Source organism: Callithrix jacchus, chromosome 10 (assembly GCF_049354715.1).
Source record: "Callithrix jacchus isolate 240 chromosome 10, calJac240_pri, whole genome shotgun sequence".
Taxonomy (NCBI): Eukaryota; Metazoa; Chordata; class Mammalia; order Primates; family Cebidae; genus Callithrix; species Callithrix jacchus.
The window spans coordinates 32,191,180-32,211,667 of NC_133511.1; the positions used below are offsets into that span (position 1 = coordinate 32,191,180).

At 43.0% G+C, this 20,488-nt stretch overlaps 1 protein-coding gene across 26 annotated transcripts in view; it reads right to left on the reverse strand.

Annotated features, from left to right (window-relative positions):
* Positions 1-2,041: 2,041 nt before the first annotated feature.
* The window catches only part of OPCML (opioid binding protein/cell adhesion molecule like), a 1,172,302-nt gene continuing 1,153,855 nt past the window's right edge, over positions 2,042-20,488 (reverse strand). For 23 of the 26 annotated variants that reach the window (XM_078339869.1, XM_017978562.4, XM_017978564.4 and 20 more), the window contains one exon: positions 13,465-18,768. In XM_078339869.1, coding sequence (XP_078195995.1) covers positions 18,668-18,768 — 101 coding nt within the window. In that variant the 3' untranslated portion in view covers positions 13,465-18,667. Of the gene's footprint in view, positions 3,022-3,429; positions 3,541-4,083; positions 4,132-13,464; positions 18,769-20,488 lie in introns of those variants that run through there. The other 3 variants (XR_004730869.3, XR_004730868.3, XR_001914632.3) reach the window with 3 other exon arrangements.

A 20,488-nucleotide genomic window follows, 5' to 3' on the forward strand; every position in this document is an offset into this window, starting at 1 on the left:
TCGGTTGCCTCATGTGTGGAGAAAAGAGGGTGGTAGAGTTTCTCTTCCCAGGCTCTGCTCCCTCTTCAAGGTGGGATATGCCCTTCCAAGCATTCTGGCCTTTGGTCTTAGTGATATGACTTTACGTTTAACTGATCCAGTTCTAACTGCCCTCTGGGCCTCTTGGAGGCAGAAACTGTGTCTTTTTTATACGCTCACCTGGTTCCCAGCACAGCACTGGTTATAGGTCCATGGCAGGAAGACTGCAGGCTGTCTTCAGTGCCCAGTGAGGGAATCTTTCCCAGCACCATTTGGATCCAGCCAACAGTTATAAAGTGGCCTTTGTGCTCAGGCACCAAGCCAGGCGCTTGCAGATAATTTTTATGCATTAATTCTCAGACCACCCTATGACACCGCTATGATAATTCTTAAAACAGATAAGGAAACTGAGGTGCAGAGAGGTAAAAGGGCTTGACTCAGGTTTGATGATGGCTGGGTGTTAAGATTTGAGCACATCTGTCTTGTGACTCGACATTCAGCATGCTTCCCCCATACCAAGCTTACGAATATCCCTCCAAGGACACGGCTCTCTATCAGAACTAGCAGGAGAAAACATGGTCTTTGCACAATGGGAACTTAAGATAAAGAAAAGAAAGTGAAATACCTAGGGATGCTTTAAAAGGCAACATTCCTGATGCTAATAAGTAAATGGCCAACTGACCAAGGCACCAGGGAGCCAAGGGGATTCAGAGCGATCCGAAGTAAGTGGGGTTAATCAGAGGAGGCCACGTTTCCTAGAGGAGGTGGCATTGGAGCCACATAGCTAGCAGGTCTGCAATGCAGAATTTGCTCACTGAAAAGCGTGCTATGCTCACTTGGAAGTGGGTGTAATTAAGTTCTTCCCTGAGCAGCTGCAGAGCATGCAGGTTGCTGGGGCTGCCACCAGTGTATTGCTAGTGCCCCCCTGTGCACAAAGGAAGAACTGAGCAGTGTGCGGGGTAAGCGGGGTGGGGGTGGAACAGCTGCCTGTGCCCTTCACCAGGAGCATGCATATCAATTCTGACTTGCCTGAAACTGCTCCTTTAGTCTGAGTAGAATGTAAGTAAGCAGGGAGACCTTTCCCTCTCATATACCTGCTGCGGTGAGCAAGCCTCTGTCCCTGGGCACTCTGTCTGGGATCTCTCCCACAGGAACTCCCCTCCTTAGATGTGCTGTGGACAGGGCAAGCTGGAGCTTCCCTTCAAGAGGAGGAGCAGGATTTTCACTCCCCGCTAGGCTCTGTGCAATTAGGAAGCCCAGTCCAGTAGAAAGAGCCCTGGGCGAGGACCTAGAAACCATGAGCTCTAGATGTCAATGTTTTTTGCCTAGTTATGTTTTGTTGGGCAATTTGTTCTCTGGATTTCAGTTTCTCTGCCTGGAAAACAAATACTGGTTCATGTGGGGTTGGCCAGTGCATCAGCAGTCCAGATGCCTGCCTGGGTCCTTCCTCAGCTTTCCAACACAGTGGTTGCTATATTTGCTCACCTCCTCTCCCTCCTTGCTCCTCATTCTCTCAATTCCCTTGGAATTAGTCATAAAGAATTTGGATGGTTTAGTAGGTTAGATTGTTTATATAGGTTAGAAAATGAAAAAAAAAAGATGTTACCTGAGGTTCCTCTGGCTGCCGACTTAGATTCTATGTAAGAACAATCAGCTTCCACCCTGAAGATGAATAGCACTTTGTTTTCTTAATTTAATTCACCTAGACATATATGTGTGTGTACACACACACACACACACACATGCAGTGACTATCTATGTCAAGTGAAATACTCCCCCATTACCCTGTGAACTGATAAGCTGGAGGAGACACTTACTTGCATTGTAAAGACTGCAATATAGAATTATATCTTTCCTATGCTTACATCTCTGTAAAATTATGTATTAGACAAGAATTGGAGAGCAATGTTACAAATAAAAAAGCATAAGACAAGAGTTGATTTGATGGGGACTGTGAATGTGGAAATAGGCAGCTTTAAATGTTATGGTGTTATCTATGCAAATACACACATGGACCATAGTAGGTATTTATAGACATAAGTTTAATAGACACAGGGCACCATAAAACGGGGACAGCAGGGAGTCACTTTCATAATGGCATCTAGAAAGTCTTGGTACAGATGGCATTTCAATGTCAACATTAAAAGAGGAAGTTTGCATACCCAATGAAGCAGCCTATGGAATAAAAGAAACAACAAATGGATTCATTCATTCATCTGTTCACTCATTCATTCATTGTTGGGAATACAAAGGGAATTGATGCACAGTTCATGCCTCGAAGAAAAACACAGGGAGCACAAACTCAAAAGACTCAAGAAATGTACTTTGTCAGGTGAGCATGCAAACCTGAGAAGCGTTTCCTAATTAGCCATTAATGATTGCCTCCCACCTTGACAGCTCATTGTTTAGAAGCAATCTGTTAGTTATAAGTACTACTATTATTAACAGTATTATTTTCTCTGCATCTATAGTACTTACTGGGAGAAGTGGGAGAAAGGTAAGTGAGAACATGGGGGCTGTGCATTTTAAATGGAGGACTGAATTGGGATGGTAGTCACTGGGAAACCAAGCTTTCAAGTACTTTGTGAAAACACTCCTAACAAATGAATGGATCCCGAACTGTTTATCTGCTGTACATAACCTGAAAACACTACCAAATGCTGGATCCCAAACTGTATATACCTGCTGTGGTAGATAGCCTGCTTTGCCTCTCCATTCCCAGGGCAGTTAATAGAGAATGGTGTGCACTGTTTGTATTTCCATTTCTTCCTCCCAGAAGCACAAACTGCATGCCTCCCAGTGCCTTGGACTGTGCTGACACCACTAGATTTTACCCAGCAGACCAGATGCAGGTGGGAGCTTCCCCATCCGTACCCCTCCCTGTGTGCTTGTGGTTCAGAAGCCGAGATGACGATGCAGGCAGGAGCTCTCATGGGAGGTGGTCACGTGGAGAGCTGGGCTGTAGATGGTGGCATCTCCTCGCCATCTGAAGGTTAGGACATCCTGAGAAGAGATGGATCCCAACCCTTGGCTGCATGACAGACCCTTGACTCCAAGGAGCAGACCTCACTGGTCAAGGAAGAGATGGCTGAACCCTGCCCAGTAGGACACCACTTCCACCTGGCTCTATTCTGCTTCCCTGGCAAATCTGCAGGGTGGGGAACTGGCTGCAAGAGCTCTTGCATTCCCAGTCTCCTTCATTCTTGGCTTCCTATTGGCTGATCCATGATGAGTTCAGCAAAAACAGAAACTAAAAAACCTAAACTTTACTCCATCACCACCATTACCACCAAAATTTCACTATTTGAAGTATTCTAGGTTTAAGTTCATACTAATAAAATAGGCCCCCTTTCCCTCTACTCCCCACCTCACTTCATAGAACATCAAGCCTTTCTATGAGAAGAGGCATACCTTATAAGAAACACTGTTGAAAGCCCATGATTTTTTTTGTTTTATTTAGGTCTTCTAAAACAAGCTGCCATCATTCATATTTATTTGTCAATCTCAGTCCAACAACAGTTTCTGTAAGTAAAATGAATAATGAAATTTAGTTTCCATTTTAGTTTTAGTTTAGTTTAGCAAAGGAATTTGACAAAAATCACCTAAAAAAATCTTTTAAGGAATGCACTGAGGCTAAAAAAGCCCAAACCCACTATGAGGAAGCACATCACACAAGGTCCTATATGTCCCTTTGCCCCCTTCTTCTCCTTTTTTTGAGAGAGGATCTCATGATGGAGTGCAGTGGCACCATCCTAGCTCACTGTGGCTTTTAACTCCTGGGCTCAAGTGATCTTCCTGCCTCAGTCTCCAGAGTAGTCAGGAACACAGGGGTGTTAGTTTTTAATTTTTTATAGAGATGGGGTCTCACTATGTTGCCTAGGCTGGTCTTGAATTCCTGGCCCCAAGCAATCCTCCTGCCTCAGTCTCCCAAAGTGCTGGGATTACAAGGGTAAGCCACACCACCTGGCTTCATTCCATTTTTTAAACAATTATATCTCCCCATTAAAACTGAGCATTTGAAAAATAGGGTGTGGGGCAGAGCTAGGGAAACAAAGGGTTAAATACCTTCTTCTTCTTCTTCTTCAACAGTGAGCTCTGGGGATGAGAAGAACCCTGGTCAATAGACAGATATATTGACTTGTTATTATTTAAAGTTGTTTAACCAGGTAGAGATAAACGAAAGCTTTCAGCAGCTGAACTATCACACAAATCACAATTAAGGTGGCATATGTGTTTGGAAGACGTAAAATCAATTCCCGCGAAGATAATGTTTTAGTCTCTATTTGAACTTGAAAACAGAAGTAAATTTTCAGCAGCAACAGCTGGTCTTGTTCCATCCAGGAGGCTCTCTATTAACTGTACAAGAAGGGCCTTTATTACCTCTTCTAATGGTTTTGTCTTCATCAAAAAAGCCCAATTGATTGCCGTGGTGCTGTTTACTGATGTGGCACAGAGGACGGCAGCTGGGCGCCCAACCACCCCGGTGTTTGGACCTCCCTCCCCTCTGAGTGCTGCTTATTGTTTATGGAAGGAGAACAATGGATCCTGGGAACAACTGGTCTGGCTGGGTAGGGGAGGGAGGGGAATTTGCCATCTTTCTCAGCTTTCCTCCCCCAGGTAGCCTTCCCTGAGCTCCACTGGGTGAGGAAGTGTGTGTTTAGGCAAAGGAGGGCGTTTGACCGTTTCAAGAAGTCTTTGCAATGTAATCACCCCCCCCAAAATTTCTGCCAGTGGGATGTGACCTCTAAAGCCTACTCACCATTCAGGTTTTAGTCATGCAAATTTGTGTGTGCAGGCACCTATATGTGTTGTCCTCCCAATTCTAGCCTACACTCCCAGAGGCAGGGACCACATTTTATGCACTCCATTCTTTACCAGGCTGAGTGTGGTGCTGGCATACCACTCAACCTGGTAAAGAATGGAGTGCATCAAATGTGCATAAAATGGAGTGCTAACTCAACCAGGATGTGGCTTAGATGCAGTGGACTGGGAGTTCAAGTGATGCTCCAGTCTTAGCCTCCCGAGTAGCTGGGACTACGTAGGTGTGCACCACTACTCCCAGCTAATTTTTGTATTTTTAGTAAAGACGGGGTTTCACCATGTTGGCCAGGCTAGTCTTGAACTCTTGACCTCAAATGATCCACCCGCCTCAGCCTCCCAAAGTGGTGGGATTACAGGTGTGTGAGCCACTGCGCTTGACCCTGTGCAGTCTTTCTTAGATGGGGTACAAGGGTGCAGTATAAGCTGGTGGGAACTAGGTCAGGTTTCCCTCTTGGGGTCACAGGGCTTGCTGCGGAAGAGGAAATGTACACTGATGAAGTGGAAACTTGACTACACAAGAGCAGGAGGGAGGGTGCTAGGACAGAGGTTCTTGCTTGGAAACAGGCTGCTCAGAAGAGGAAAGGTTGTGAGGAACAGATGAGCAGCCAGGGAACCTGGACAGTGACTCTCACCTGCTTCTAACTAGGTGTCAGACTAGGGCAAGGCATCGGGCTCTGTGTCACAGACACTTTGCCTGAAAAATAGGTGCAGTAAAACCGAAGCTTCTTACAAACTCAACTAGTTATAAAAATACAGGATTATTATTACTATTCCAGATGAAACAAACAAACAAACAAACAAGAGCATTATTAAAAGAAATTGCTTGTTCTACTCAGGCAATTCCTCTCAGACAGAATAAACAGACAAATACTACTGATCCTCCCTTCTCAATATCTTTCATATCTGTATGATCCCTCCCAGCCTTGGCCACCTCCTCCATCAGATGCTCATAACCACAATCACGGACCACCTGGAGCTTGCCCGCTTCCCCTTCCCTGCCTACCGGATCTGACTTTCTCCTGTCACTCTATCCAGTACATCTCTACAAGGCCTCAGCTCAAAGAACCATTCTGATCATGTTGTTCCACAGTTCAAAAGCCGTGGATTCATTCATTCAGTGGATACCGAGGCCCACCCTGTGCCAGGCACTGTTGTAGATATTGAGAAAACAACAAACATACAAACTACTTCCCGCTATTGTGCTCATTGTCATGGAGAGTGACAAGAAAAATGAGACAGATGGAGAGGTAGAGAAATAAAGAGATGGGTGGGTAGATATTTTTAAGTAGATGTATATATTTATATTTATAATCCATATAAATGGAGTCATATTTAACTGAATTGAGTCAATATTTTACAGCCCATAATCTCTCTTCCCAGGCTGTGATTTTTGTCAGCCGCTGTTGTTTTGTTCCAACTTAAAAAAAAAAAGAAAGGCAAAGATTTCTCCTTACTCATATGATACTCCTTTGTGAACTTTGATTCTAAAATTAAGTCTTTTATCTCTTCTGTTCATTTTAGGATTGTAAGATTCTTTTCTGTCTGTTGCTTCCCTGAGGCTCTGAGACCTGTCCATGGGTTAGGGTCAGTCTCAGGTGAGCCTATACTCCCAGTGGCTCATTCCCCAGTGGGAAGGTGGACAGGGTCAGTGCTGAACAGCATAGCCATTTTCTGCACCTGGCCTTTGAGTCCAGCCAGGAGGTTGCCTAGAAAGTTGATGCTGTTTTCTTTCAAGATACAGGACCCTCTGCCCTCCTTTCTGCCAAGAGATGGAAACACTCTTTTCCTCCAAGACACAGACACCCTCCTCACTTTGTGAACTTTCTGGAAGCTCACAAATAAGGCAGTCATGCAAGAGCCTGAAGTGACTTTCTCTTGTGTTCAGTAAAGATATCCCAGTGTGTTTTGGAACACGGGGTGAACCCTGAAGCACAGAGACAACCTGGCGTGTAACTGGAAAGGGCGTGCAGTTGGAAACTGGGTGGACTTGCCTTGGAACCCCAGCCTTGCTCGTCTTCCACAGTCGGACTCGGAGCTTTGGTGGAAATAACACATTGTTCCCAAGGTTGCTTTGAATAGTATATGAGTTAGGACCCTTGAAAGTCTGAACTTGTCACATGATTTCCATAAATACACATATGTTAACAGTTTTCCATCCTTGCTCAGCTTCCTCACTGGCCTCTGCTCCCTGCACATGCATCACTCTTGTCCTAAACTTGCTGTATAGGAACAGGAGGTCTGCAGAGAGAGAAGATTCACCTGCAGACGCCCCGTGCACTGCAACAAAACACGGCTTCACAAGACAGAATTCTTCGCCTGCATAGCACCTTTCACTTCTTGTCTCACTCTCTTCCTTAGTAGCTTCAACTTTCCTAAGGTAAGAAATATTTAAGAGGAGGAATGGGGTAGATTGAAAAGTGCTGAAGCTGCCCACAGAACAGAGGTGAGAACAGGAAAGAGTGAGGCAGGGACAATGGGAAATTTCGAGAGGAACTCAACAAGAAATTTACATCAAAGTGGAAACATTCCAGCAAGCAGACTGGTTCAGCACTGGGGCCACTGTCACACAAGATGGGAAATACGAAACAGAGAGAAATTACAAATGGGGCTGTCCATACTGCCACGGTACTGAAAGTGAACCTCTGCGCGCCTCAAGAGGAGAACTGGCAGCCTTGTATCTGAGGACCTCCAGTGCATCCTTGTACAGTCTAGCTGACGCAACTAGGCAGTGACTATTTCTCTAATAAGCTGATTCCCCTGAGACCTTTAGTGACAAAGAGACAGAAACTGAAGTGGTTTGGTCTTGTAACCAGAGCAACCGTCCTTGCAAATCCACCACACAGGAAACAAGATCAAGAGCAAAAGAGACAGGCTTCATGGGCAGAGCCAGCCTGCTTCTGTTCTCAGGTGTACAGGTGCTTTCTGGGAAAGGGTCTGGTCAGTAGAGAACTTACAGGCATCCTCTGCATTTGTAGCTGGTTCGCTTGTACTCAAATGTCTTCAGAGAAAGGGAATTGGATATAATTAAGCATTTAGAAGATGGGCACCTTACTAGGCACCCTGCATGTTTTATTTAATGGAATCACAATCATACATCTGAGAATGTGATACTTAATTGAAAGCAGCCCTTACATGATGCCTTCTAGAAAACCATAAGTGGGAGGTGTGGGGTGGCTTGGAAGAGGCAGAAGACTGAAGAAGGCGAGGAAAGAAGTTGACTGTCCACCACTGCCTGCCAAGCATCGACAGGCAAGAAGCCGCGCAGGGATTTTCCTATCACTCCTCTTACACACCTCACAGCAATGTCATGCGGTAGTTCACTCTCAGCTCTACTTGGCTGAAGTAGATGAGTAGACTGAAACTGTAAGAGATTATTTCATAAGCTCAAAGGAACACAATCCGTACATGGCAGAATCAGGATTTCAACTCCGTTCTCCCTGACCAGAAAGACCCTGCTGTCTTGCCTCCTGAGCAACACACACAGATAGACCCGGATTCACATGACTCTGTACTGGATGTGAACTGACAGGGCCACCTGGATGCAGTCAGACACCGTGGCTTCCTGCTGAGTTTCAGCCTCCTATAGTTTTAGGACAGTCTCTCTGGGATCACTAAAAAAAAAAAAATAAACAAGCTTAATGTATGTCTCTATTCTTAAGTCATTCAAATGAAATGCATCACTCTTAATCAGAGGTAGGCTCTCTGACGAGGTTTGAAAGCTTAAATACCTTTCTAGAATTTGTTAGCAAGTAAGTGAGCATCAAACTATGTGATAAAAATACGAAAATGACTTGTATCATGATAATATTACAGGCAAATTGGGAAAAAACATCTACCTTCATTCACACACTCTCAGTGGTCAGCCCTTCCCACAGAACCCAGTGAATGATGGCTTGGTCCTTTGTGTGAGGCCTGGGAAGCGCCAAATTTCTTCTAGGCAGTGGGACAGCTGTGCAAGTTCCCCCATTCTCCATTTAAAGCATCTGTTACTTCTTTACTGCCTAATCAGAGAACCGCTTTCTAATCTTCTATCACAACAAGCAGTAAAAAAAAAAAGTACCTTTTTAAGATAAAATCAAGATACAGAGGAAATGGAGGATGATAAATGAATTGCAGATGGATGATCCAAGGAGCTAGAGTTCCACTGGAATTAAAGTGGGAGGCAGAGAAAGGAAATCAGGCATCCCTTGTGCATGGCAGTGGATATAATTAGATGACTTAGGAAAATGCTGATGGTGTTTAAACATCTCCACCTGGAGATTCTACAGATCCTTAAAACTGGACATGTCAAAAACTGGATGGAACCTCACCATTCTCGTGAGTTTTGGGAATCATAGAATGGCAGCATCTTCCATCCAGCTGGCTGAAATGGAAGCCTTGTATATTGTCCATATTCTATATCCTCCATCACCCGATACACCCAGGCCCTCCCTTTAAAGCTCCTCCTGAAAATCATCCCAAGTTGCCTGTATTCCTTCTTATCATTCCTCACCTGAATTATTTCAATGACTCCTAACATGTTTTCCCCTTGCCAGTGTGACCAATGCCCAGTTAGTCCCTGTTGCTGCCTGGCTGTTCTTTCTAAATTGCAATACCAGTTTAGCTGCTCTTTTTATTAAATCCTTCAATGTCTCCCTTGTTTTTTTTAGGACAAGTCTTAATATATCAGCATTCCCCATAGAGATGTTTAGGGTCTGGACCTCGTCTCCTGCCATGCACCTCTGCCTGCACCCTCTGGGGGTAACCTACACTTGGAGTTTCCTGACCATGCTGTGCTTCCCTCATGCCTAGATGTGCTCTTTGATGATGTTCCTTCGTCCATAGTCACTTGCTCCTCTCCACCTCCCTTTCCCTGGCTAGGTCCTTCTGCTCCCTTAAAGCTCAGCTGAGACCTCCTGTCTTCTGGAAGTGTGCCCTCAGCCCTCCTGTTTAGGTTAAGTGCCTTCTACTGGGATCCTCAAGCCCTTGATTAAAAACTACCCAGTGGTGGGTAGCTTTGGAATCTGGGCTGGGGCTTTTTGGAAGACAGACACTCTGTCTCTCAATTTGAATCCTCAGCACCTGTCATATTTTGGCTACCTGATATATGGTTCCTAGATTAAAATTCGAGTTCTATTCTATTGCTTCAACACTCCTTTGGAATTCTACCAAAAACCTTATTGATGCCACTTTCCAACCTTGTGTTCCTGAGTAATCCAAGACTCAGAAATGTTTCTCCTTTTTGAACTTCAAGAAAGAAATTAGGTATAAATTATAATTTTTGATTTTTTCAAAGAAGTAAGCACAGTTGAACTATATCTTCAAAAACACAGGAAAGTGAGGACATTGACAAAGGCTGAGAGATAAACAGGAGAAAAAATAACAACAAAAAAATGAATGTTTGCTTTGCAAGTAACTGCGACTCCCTGGGACTCTGCTCAACAGCCTTCCTCATTCGTACCTCATAGTGGAATAATTCTCACAGCTATTTTTTTGAGGTGGGCATTATTACCATTGTTTCATTAAAGCTGAGTCTGAAGTTCATTAAAGGATAAGAAATTCGTCTAAGACAACATAACAGGTAATTTGTAAGGTCAGAATTTAAAAAGAAGTTTCCTTGAACAAGCCAGTTGGTTTGAGAACTCATGGTAAAGGCAAGGCAGTATGTCATATGGGAGACAGGAATTCATGGAGACATAAAACTAAGACTACTCTTACCTTGAAACAACAGACGCTGTGGGAGGCTGACATGCAAATGACCCAGGTATTGCATCCTAAATCACAGAGTTTTAGTCTCTGGAGGATCCGAGTCTTGAGGAACTATTCAGCAAGTCCACACTTAACCTCTGCCCACCCCTCCATGCCTCTGCTGCAGCACATGGCCCCAGGCACAGCTTCTCTTTCCCTCATCAGCAAGGCTCATGGTGTTAGATCCAGTGAAAGGTGATATGCTCAGTACTCCTACGTGGGACTGAGATTTATAACCAGCTTCCTAACCAGCTTTGATATTATAGGTGTTGCTTCTCCTCTCCAGCAGGTCTGTGTTAGCCTATTATCAACTGCACAGTGTAGTCCTTTGGCCACTTGCAGTTTTAACTGCCTTCATGGTACTCATTCATTTAACAAATTTTATTCACCCCATTGATAAATTATTGAATGCTGAATGTGCATGATCTCGTAACCCAATTATTTTTGTAGTAATATATCTGTGCACCATGTCTGCAGCTTATATTCGCTGTTGTTAGCTATTTACATTCTAGTGTTTTATCCCTGCAGAAAAAATGGGGGAAGCGAGAATGCCTCCTAATCATCTCACAATATTTGCTCTGCACTTTGCAGTCATTTCCTCATATCTCTGTCATAATACTTGCCATACTCAACTGTAATTTTTCTTCTTATACAGCAGTTTTTATATCTTAAATGTGAACTTCTTAAGGGGAGTTCCTGACTAAATGTGATGCATGAATAATGAATAAATGAATAAGTGAGGAAATGTAAGGGAGAGAAAAAAAGATATTCCAGTGACCAGATGAACATATTAAAAGAAGGTAGCATCATTTCCAACTTGACGTTTAGTTTTCAAAACTGATAATAGGGTTTGGCATCAATTAGCAGTCCCCCTAAATTTTTCTCAAAGTGAATAATTAATTCAACAGCAAATCAAATTGTGGGGAAAGAAAGAGGTCCGTCGCCAGTTGAGGTCCCCCTGTTTCTTCAGTTATTTGTTATGTGCATCACTGACTACACTCCTAGCATTACATCTGTTCATCCACTCCACTCCCAACTCCACATCCTCTTCCTGCTTAATACACCTTGATAGGAAGAGGAATGCCCTTAATATATCTCCAGAGGTGCTTCTGTATATGTAGGATTTTCATAGGGCAAAGATAAAAATGAATTTAGCCATTTAGCTGCCACGCTTATGAGTCACTAGATAAAGCTTCCCTCGTGGAATAGAGAGATAACAGCAAAGATTTTCATTACCTCGAAGTGGGTTGGTAAACAGGTGTGTCTGCTTACCGCTAGCTGGAGCATGCCTGGTGGATGGACTGACAGCTGGGAAAGGATAGATGCTCTTAATAAATAGATGAGTGAGAAACAGTCTCACATTAAGGAGGTGTATGAGTATAGAAATGGAATAAAGGTTAGATAAATGGGAAAATAATATGTGAATGGATAGTTGAGTAGTTAGCCGATGGGAGAATAAATTGGTTCATGGATGATGGATGGAGCTGAGTGGCTAGATGGAGTGAGAGACTGATGGCAGATGGATGGGTAAATATTGTGGTATGAACAGGAGCAAAAAAGGGTCGGGTGCAGATGGGAAGAGGTTGATGAAAACGAAGGAAAAAAATGACAAGAAGGGAGTACTAAAGGTATTGAGACGGCTAGGGGAACTGGAATTTCATTTCCTTGATGAATCATAATTTTACAATGAGCCAGAGGAAATTGGAAACTCCCAATGATTGGTCCTTAGCGTTTACTTGCCATTGCAATTTACAAAGACCATGTGTCTAGTCTATCAACTTATTTGTGCTCCGTTCCCTGTAGGGGAGACTGAGTCATGAGAGGATTAGCCCTTGTCTACAAAGGAAGCCAAGAAGAATATAATACTAATAACTTTAGCTCAGGAACTTTGCCAGAAAAGCTACACATGCTGTTAAAATTAATGAAATAATTTCAATCCACTTTCTACTCAGTTATCAAATGATAATCAGTCACTGTCCTTAAACTTTATTTGAGGGTAGTCTTAAGAAATCTAGTAGTTGCAAAATAAAGCAAATATTGGCCAAATAATTTTGAATCAGTGTACACTGAGTGATGTAATTAAATTCACCAATGATACAGATGACAGAACGAAGGCTAAGAAAGTCACACACCAGTCTAAGTTCCCACACCTGGTTAACCGCAGTACTGGGAAGGATTAATTAATATACAAATGACTAATGAGCTTTAAAAAGAAGTTAGTATCCATTTCTCCAGAAAAGCCAATGGATGTGTGGTGGAGAAAAAGGAGCTGGGGTTTTACTGGAAGAGAAAGGTGTTTTGGAAATGGCAACCAGAGGAAAGGAGCCGCACCTCTGGGGTTCTTTCTCATACTATTCTACAAGAAACCTCAGCAAAATGAAACCTAACCTAAGTAAAACTGAAGATGCATAAACCTTAATATAATGGCACACACTTTAAAGAATCAATGTACATCCTCAACCCCATGTCTTCTCATACTTACCCTTGTCAAAGTGGTGTGTACTTCAAGAAATTGAGCATCAGGAACTACTAAGGACTCAAAACCCCAAAATGGGTGTTATCTGGTCACCCCTATTTTTCTGACACTTTTCTTCTGCTTTCATTTTAGTCTATGTCGATAAATAATTTAGACTTTGAGGCTACAGTGACATTTTATATTGCTTGTAAATAGCATAGATATTTGATATACAATTGTAATACGGGCAGTGCTAAGACTGCTTTCTACAGTGTGTGCGAGAGAGAGAAGGAGGGAGAAAGAGAGGTGGGGGGTGCAGCTCCAGGCTTTCTGAGTGCATCTACTCTCCAAAGCCAAAAGCACACAAATGGGAGCACAACCCGCTTCGTATTTTCCCCCTCCTGGATATCAATAAGATGTCCTAATAAACAGCCCCCCAAAAGTTACAAATTTCTTGAACTTTATTGATACACTGCACAATCACAACCATCTCGTATTCATCCTGAATTAGAAAAGGTCACAACTACAATGTAACATGCACAAAATTCAGGTAGTATATTCACCCTTAATACAATTATTGACAGAAATCAAGTCTTCATTGATTTTTTAAGGAAAAAATAAAAAAGAAAAGAAAAGAAAAAGAACTCTAGAAGGCTGACAAAGTCATACTCTTTTATCGTGTGATAAATTTTTAAAGCATTTGAACACAGATTTTTTTGAAGGATAATTGTGAGAATGGGCACACCCATTGTCTGACACAGCTATAACGGCACCATTGATAAGTCATAATTTTTTTTAAATCTAAAGGACTCTGAACTTGACAGATACATGTTCGTACACCCACACTCCTCACAACTGCACTTTACATGTCACAAAAATTTCTGAATGATTAAAAATGCTCCCTTTAACTAACACAAGGGCAGCTTGTATTACATAGCATTGTTATTATTGATATCTTTATAAATCTGCCAAATAATGTAGAATGTAGCCTCAAAAGGACGGTTGAGGGTTCACAATCTTTCTTTCTCCACCCAGTGATGTGGAGCAACTCTATGCCTTAAAAAGGGCACCACTGAAAGAAACAAAAAGGAATCTCTTTCAAAATGCTGGAAATTAGACTTAGCTGACTACTTTCAGGATAAAGACAATTGCATCTAATTAAGTCCACTCCACGTTTCTTTGGACTCTAAGTATTCTGCACCTGAAGGCTAAATTGAACTTGCTCAGCTCTATCTTTTTTGCCACATCTTTAATTACAAATCTACTTCTTCTTCCTTTCATTTACTTCTCTTCTCTTAAGTAAGAAATGTGGGAAATGAGACTGGCATTTTTATTTGTTTGCATTTGGTGATCATTAGTTCTCATCATATGGTCTCTTTTTGAAAATGTTGCCTTCCTACTTATACACCTGTGAAGTTTTACTCACGTGCTCAAACTTATTTGTCTTCAAATAAAAAGACAGGAAAGCTCTGAATAATAAGAGGGAGGCAATTGAGTATGAGAGTTTCCAAGAAAAGGTCTTGCACAGAATTAAAACAGAAGACTTGCTGTTGGAGAAAAAGAAAATAAATGCATTTTCCCAGAAAGAAAAACCTTATGCTGCTTCCCTTAATTCCAAAAGGATTAAAATTTGCTTTTGTGTGTGTGTTTCATTGCAGGCTGGTTTTAGGTAATGCATGGCCAGTTTTTATTTCTCAAAATCAAAGTCAGTATGAAACTGAGGAAAGATGCCCCGCCACCAGATCTTACCTCATCTTAAGCCATTCCTCCCCTCTTTCTACAATGGGCTGGCAACAACCACCCAACACCTGAATATTCAACGTATAGCCACTCCTGATGCAGCCACAGGGATAAGTTCTTGTTGGGGTTACCTGCCCATTTTGGGGTTCTCTGCTTTTCTCATGGTATAGTTTTCTCAGCATGAATAGAACTTGCTGACTTCTCTTTGTTGAAGGCAAATTGACTGAACTGACGCAGAATCAGGTCCTGAAACCCAGCCTCAGTTGTGAAGTTGCTAGAGTTCCAGAGTATTCTTTCACCCAAGTTTTGAGAACGAACTGCCCAATCTGTGAAATGTATCATCTAGTAGGAGGTGTGGATGTAAGAGGAAAGAGGCTTGGGCCTCTTCGTGACACAAAACCTTACCTTTTCTTCTGTTCGGAGCACACTTGCAGCAGAGCAGCCATGCACAGTACTTTGCAAAAAACCTGTACCTGTTTTCACAACCACTTCCCAACATCTCCCCCCACCCCGAATTAAAACAAGAATGAGAAAAACTAAACACGCTTGTTTAGACTTGCAGATGACTGTATCAGGCACTTGACATTAAACCATTGAAAAACAAGCTTGTCCGGAGCCTTAACACGAGCACTTTCATTGGCATTACTTTGGTGGAAGTACATACAAACTCTGTTTTGGGAAGGGGAAGGGTTTCAGAGTCCCTACATTGCTCATTCCTTTCACTTAATCTCCCAACAAGCCTTATTTAGCTTCCTTTTGATGTGGAAAACCTGCAAGAGATATACATTGCCCAGAGTTGTATATTTTGTCCTGCCTTACCCCCACCCCATGCCCATTACTGGCACCCTGAACAAATCTAGCCTGCAGGCCTTCTCCATGTACTCTCTGTAAGTGAAGTTGGAAAAGTGTAGATATTGTCTTGTGTAAGCATTCATTGTTCTATATACTTCAAAATGATGGGTGACAGCCCCTGTCCCATGGTGCCATCCCCACCAAAGAAACGCAAAACCACAGAAGCAGAACTATGTCTGTTGTGAAGAAAAGTCATTTTCATTCCCAGTGAGTGCCCCAGTTGCCTAGGGTTGTATTCACTTTGTAGTTTTTACCCCAGACAGATGAGGATCGACTGGAGTGTTTTTCTCCCTCGAAAACATGGCTGGGTACTCACCCCAGGGGCATCTTAGTATCCTGTGGAAGGGGGAACAGCAGGGTTCCACAGTGACCCTGAAGCCAGCCTTGTTGGGTTGAAAGGTTCTGATGATCTTGGTCAAAGGGGCATGGACTCTTTCCTGTAGAACAAGTCTTGGAGTGAGGAATAGGTCCAGCTTCTCCGTTTCAAGCAGTGTTCTCTAAGAGTGTCCACTCTTCACAGCTCTCACATTTATTTCACTCCCAAGTAACAAATTCATTATGAGTAGAATGCTCAGATGACACATTTAATTCTCATACACTGACACCAACTCAACTTCAGATGCTGAAGGTGGTGACACATTTGAAACGCCTATGCCCGACCTTTAATTCTGGTTTTGTGCCCGTTCATGATTGTACCTGGAACTGGGAATCAATGTGCTGCTCCTGGCACATCATTTATGTTCCTGAATCTGGCTCCCAGCAGCTCACTAGGAAATGCAGATGTCTGTTTACAGCTGGAAATTGTAACAATTTCACTCACACTAGCTCCACCCCTTAAGGCAGTGCTTAGCATTAAGTGTGCCAAGACAGCCTAACGTATGTGTGTATGTATATATGTATAGATATATCTGTGTGTGTTTCCTTATGGCAGAAGTCACGCTCATGTGCTGTAATGGACAAAAACAAAGAGGGCACTGATACTGGAGGAAGAAGACTAGTTAAGCATTAAGTGCACAGAATCCTATGGTGCTCATATATTTTTTTTTATTTTTTAGACTGAGGGCCTGAAAAGTTTTTCAACCGAGGCAGGGCAGCTCTATGATTGATGCTGCATTCTCATCCTCTCTGGGGGTCAGTCCCTGAAACACACCTGTGTGGTCTGCAATGCCTTTCTTTTGAATTCTAGGCACCCTTGTAGGATGAGTCCTTCTTGTCCCAGGAAACAAGGCAGCAAAGGTGGGTCAGCTCTTGTTTGTATGCTGGGTCTGCTTTGAACCTGAAGAGCTGTGGAAGTCTTCCCCAAAACCAGTGGAGAAGCAGCCTGCATCAGAGGAAACTGTGTCACTGACACTTTCCCCCTTCTGTTTGCAGTTTTGTGTTAATCAAGTGCTTGAAAATTAAGTCAGTTGCTCAAGTGCCCTCAGCTTAGAAGAGCTTCCTGAAACAAACACCAGAGTTGTCAATACACTTGCCATGTAATTGGCCTCCATCAGCTTTTTACTGGATAGTTTTCAAACAGATTAAACCAGAACTGGAGTAGAAAGGAGACTCTAGCTGAAGTCATCCCACTCAGGCGGGTGAACTCTTCACTTCACATTGCAGAGACAGATGTGGTTTTTTCTCTCATGTTCTTGCTGTTAAGGAAAGCCAGCCGTAGGTTCTTGACACGCACTTTCTCGAATGGTTGAGAGAAGCATGAAGGCTGGCACCTTTGTCCTTCAAGGGCAAGACGAAAACCACAGTGCTAATCAAGACTTTTCTAGGCTGATCCGCTTCCCAAGAAGATGTTTTAGAAAACACAGGCTCTTCTGGGAATAGTGAGTGACTGATCATTAGCTTGCTACTTTGGCCCATCTGTTAGTGTCTCCCTTGAGTGGATAGGATGCCAGATTTTAAAGAGTCCACAACACAGGGTATTGCTTTTCTATGTTCTTAGCCTGTGAGATCATTGACTTTCACAGGAGAAGTTGATAGATAATTTTGAAGATGCCAATATATCTGCTGATAGTGTGTAAATGAATACAGTGGGAGAGATATGACATGATTAGAGATTAATATGGGGATGAATTCATAGTGAGTAGTGGGGAGAGAAATAGAAGTATTAGACAATCACATTGATATATTGGTAAACAGTAAATAGATTGCTAGAGAGGAAGAGAGGTGGGTAGATAATTGGATGGTGAGATAAATCAGACATTTGAGTAGATGGGTAACTGTATGATTATCTTGATAGATAACTTGATAAAAGCTAAATACATCAGCCATCTATCAATCACTTTTATGAGCTGAACTTCTCTTTTGTAAAGAGAAGTACTATCTTCAAAATGCCTCCACCTTTTTTGGTCACTTGACTTGCAAATTTTTAGGGTTTGGTTGCATGCATAGCCTCAAACTTCAAATCTCTGCAGCTGGCGGAAGAAATGAGTAGGGCAGAGGGGCTCCAGAAGATGGCGCAATCATCTATATCGATGTCTATAGATATGAACACAGTAGGATAGTGTCCCAGAAAGAAAAGATGTGAACCCTAATGGAATTAGATAATAATTTGCATGGATGGGGAGATATGTACATTGTCACTAGGAAAATAATCACAGATAATAGGACACTTGGATGTAGCTCTTGCTGTGCACTATGTTACGAGTCAAGTTGTGTCTTCAGGGTGTTTATTGTGAGGCTCGATTTTTGCCCAAATGAAACTTATTTATGTTTTGGTGTATGTGGCAGAGGATGTCGGTGGGAATGACGATGAGGAGAGAAGCAGAGGAAAGGGAAGGGTCAAGGAAGCAGGAGCAGACCCCATTTTTGGACACACCAATGAATGATTATCCTACACGTGGTAGAACCCTGCCCACCCCGCCCCCAGTCCCACTCATTCAAGCTGGAAATAAAAGCAAACAAACAAACAAACAAACAAAAACAAAAAGAAAACAAATCTAGAAGAAGAACAGAAAGGAACAAATAAAAACAAGCCCAAGCTGGTTTGCTCTCCGCAGTGTAGATTAAAGTCTGTGATATGGAGAAGCAGGCGTTGCTCAGAGGACCTAGGATTTCTTATCAAAACTTGATGAAGAAGTGCGCTAAGAGGGTCCCTGATAGCCAGAGACAAGCCAGTGCTCTGGAGGCCGAGTTTACACCATCAATGACTGCTCCAGGCCCTGTGTAGGGGAGAGAGAGACAGACCCATTAGCACGCACCCAAGGACACCAGAGTTCTTCTCTGACAAGCAAATACACAGACATGCTTCCCACCTTCCACCCTTCCACTGACCATTCCAAGCCTAGACAATGGAAAATGCCCGTGGGAGCATTTAGGAACTTAAAGGGGCAAACTGTTGGGATGCCTTGACCAGTGCAGTCTGCTCTGAAAGACTATGCTTAAAAAGTAAATACGTGAAGCTGAGGCTAGTCATTGAGGCCCATGGGCCCAAAGGTTAGGGCAACACATGGAAAGGCAGACCTGCTGGCTGTTCTCTAAGCAGTGCCTCTAACTGTGTGCTATACTTGGAGAGTGTCCAGTACAGACAATGCTGAGTCGGGGGGCACAGGGCCAGAGGGGCAAGGAGCAGGTGGCGAGGTAGGAAGGGGACAGGGATGGAGTCATAATTCCAAGTGCTGTGGCAGACTCGTCATCCTCAGTGCATGCAGCCTAGGTGTTGTGGAGGCTCCTCCTACAGCAGCTGAAGAAGGAAGAACAATCATTCCCACGGGTTTTAAAGGCTGGAATTAAGCTCACCCTAACAGTCAGTGCTGCCTCCCTAAAGGCCTTGAAGCAGATCAACACCCCCAAAACAGACTGCCCCTGAAGAGTCCACCTGAGGAGCTCTCCCTTGATGTGTCTTTCTACCTTCTCTCTCTCTCTGGCCCTTTCCTGTATCCCCGGTAAGTCATTCAAGGTCCACTGGGAAATAAGTCCACAGTATCATGGGTGCTGTTCCTTTCCCCTCATGTTCCATGGCTCAAGAAGACAAATCATATGAATTGGTATTATCCCAGCCTGCTGCAAGGGCAGGTGTATCTAACTGGGCCCAAGCATTCCTCCATGACATTTATCAGCAAGAACATAGGGTGGTATGCAAGATCAGGAGCCAGCAGCAACTATATCCCAGAAAAAGCAAAATCTAGTATTACTAAGGGATTAAAAGCCATTGAGAGGCATTTCTATAAAACTAGTGAAGACGCAAAGGAGATCTAGAGGAGACAGTATGTCTCTTCTACCATCTCGAGCCAGGACTTCACAGCTTCCTTGAGAAGCAAATCGGCCTACTGGAAACAAGCTGAGGTGCTGCAGAACCTCTTTAGACAGGACCAGTTCATTTGGTGTGCCTGTCAACCCGATGGTGTGGATCCATGCCGTGCTCAGGAAGGGACTGATGGGAACATTTTACTTTGGGAAGTCAGGTCTTTCAGTTCAGCAATGAGCGTAAAACTGTTCCTCTCTGCTAATTTTAACGTGAATACCTTTTCTTCCTACTTAAATATACATGCTTTTATGGACTAATAATCATTTTTATTTGATAGCCTGAAGTCTGGCTCATATTACTCTGCATTTTTGTTAGATAATGTTCACAAACAAGGGTGAGATCCAGATTTTGGTGACACATTAATGTCCCAGAGGAGGCTCCGTAGATATTGATGGAAAGTAACTTGACAATGGGGCCTCCAGCAGTCCTGGCATACATCCTGAGAAATCATACAAGCCTGCAGAATGCACTGAGTTAGAAATGCTCAGGTTGAAGCTCAAGGGAATTCTCTACATATTGTCTTTGCAAAAGATGAATGATTTAGATTTTTAAATAGTTTACTTAAATTTTTACATAAAAATATGTACATAAAGATACATTTAAAGAAACATGGGCAGATTCACAAGGCTCATATG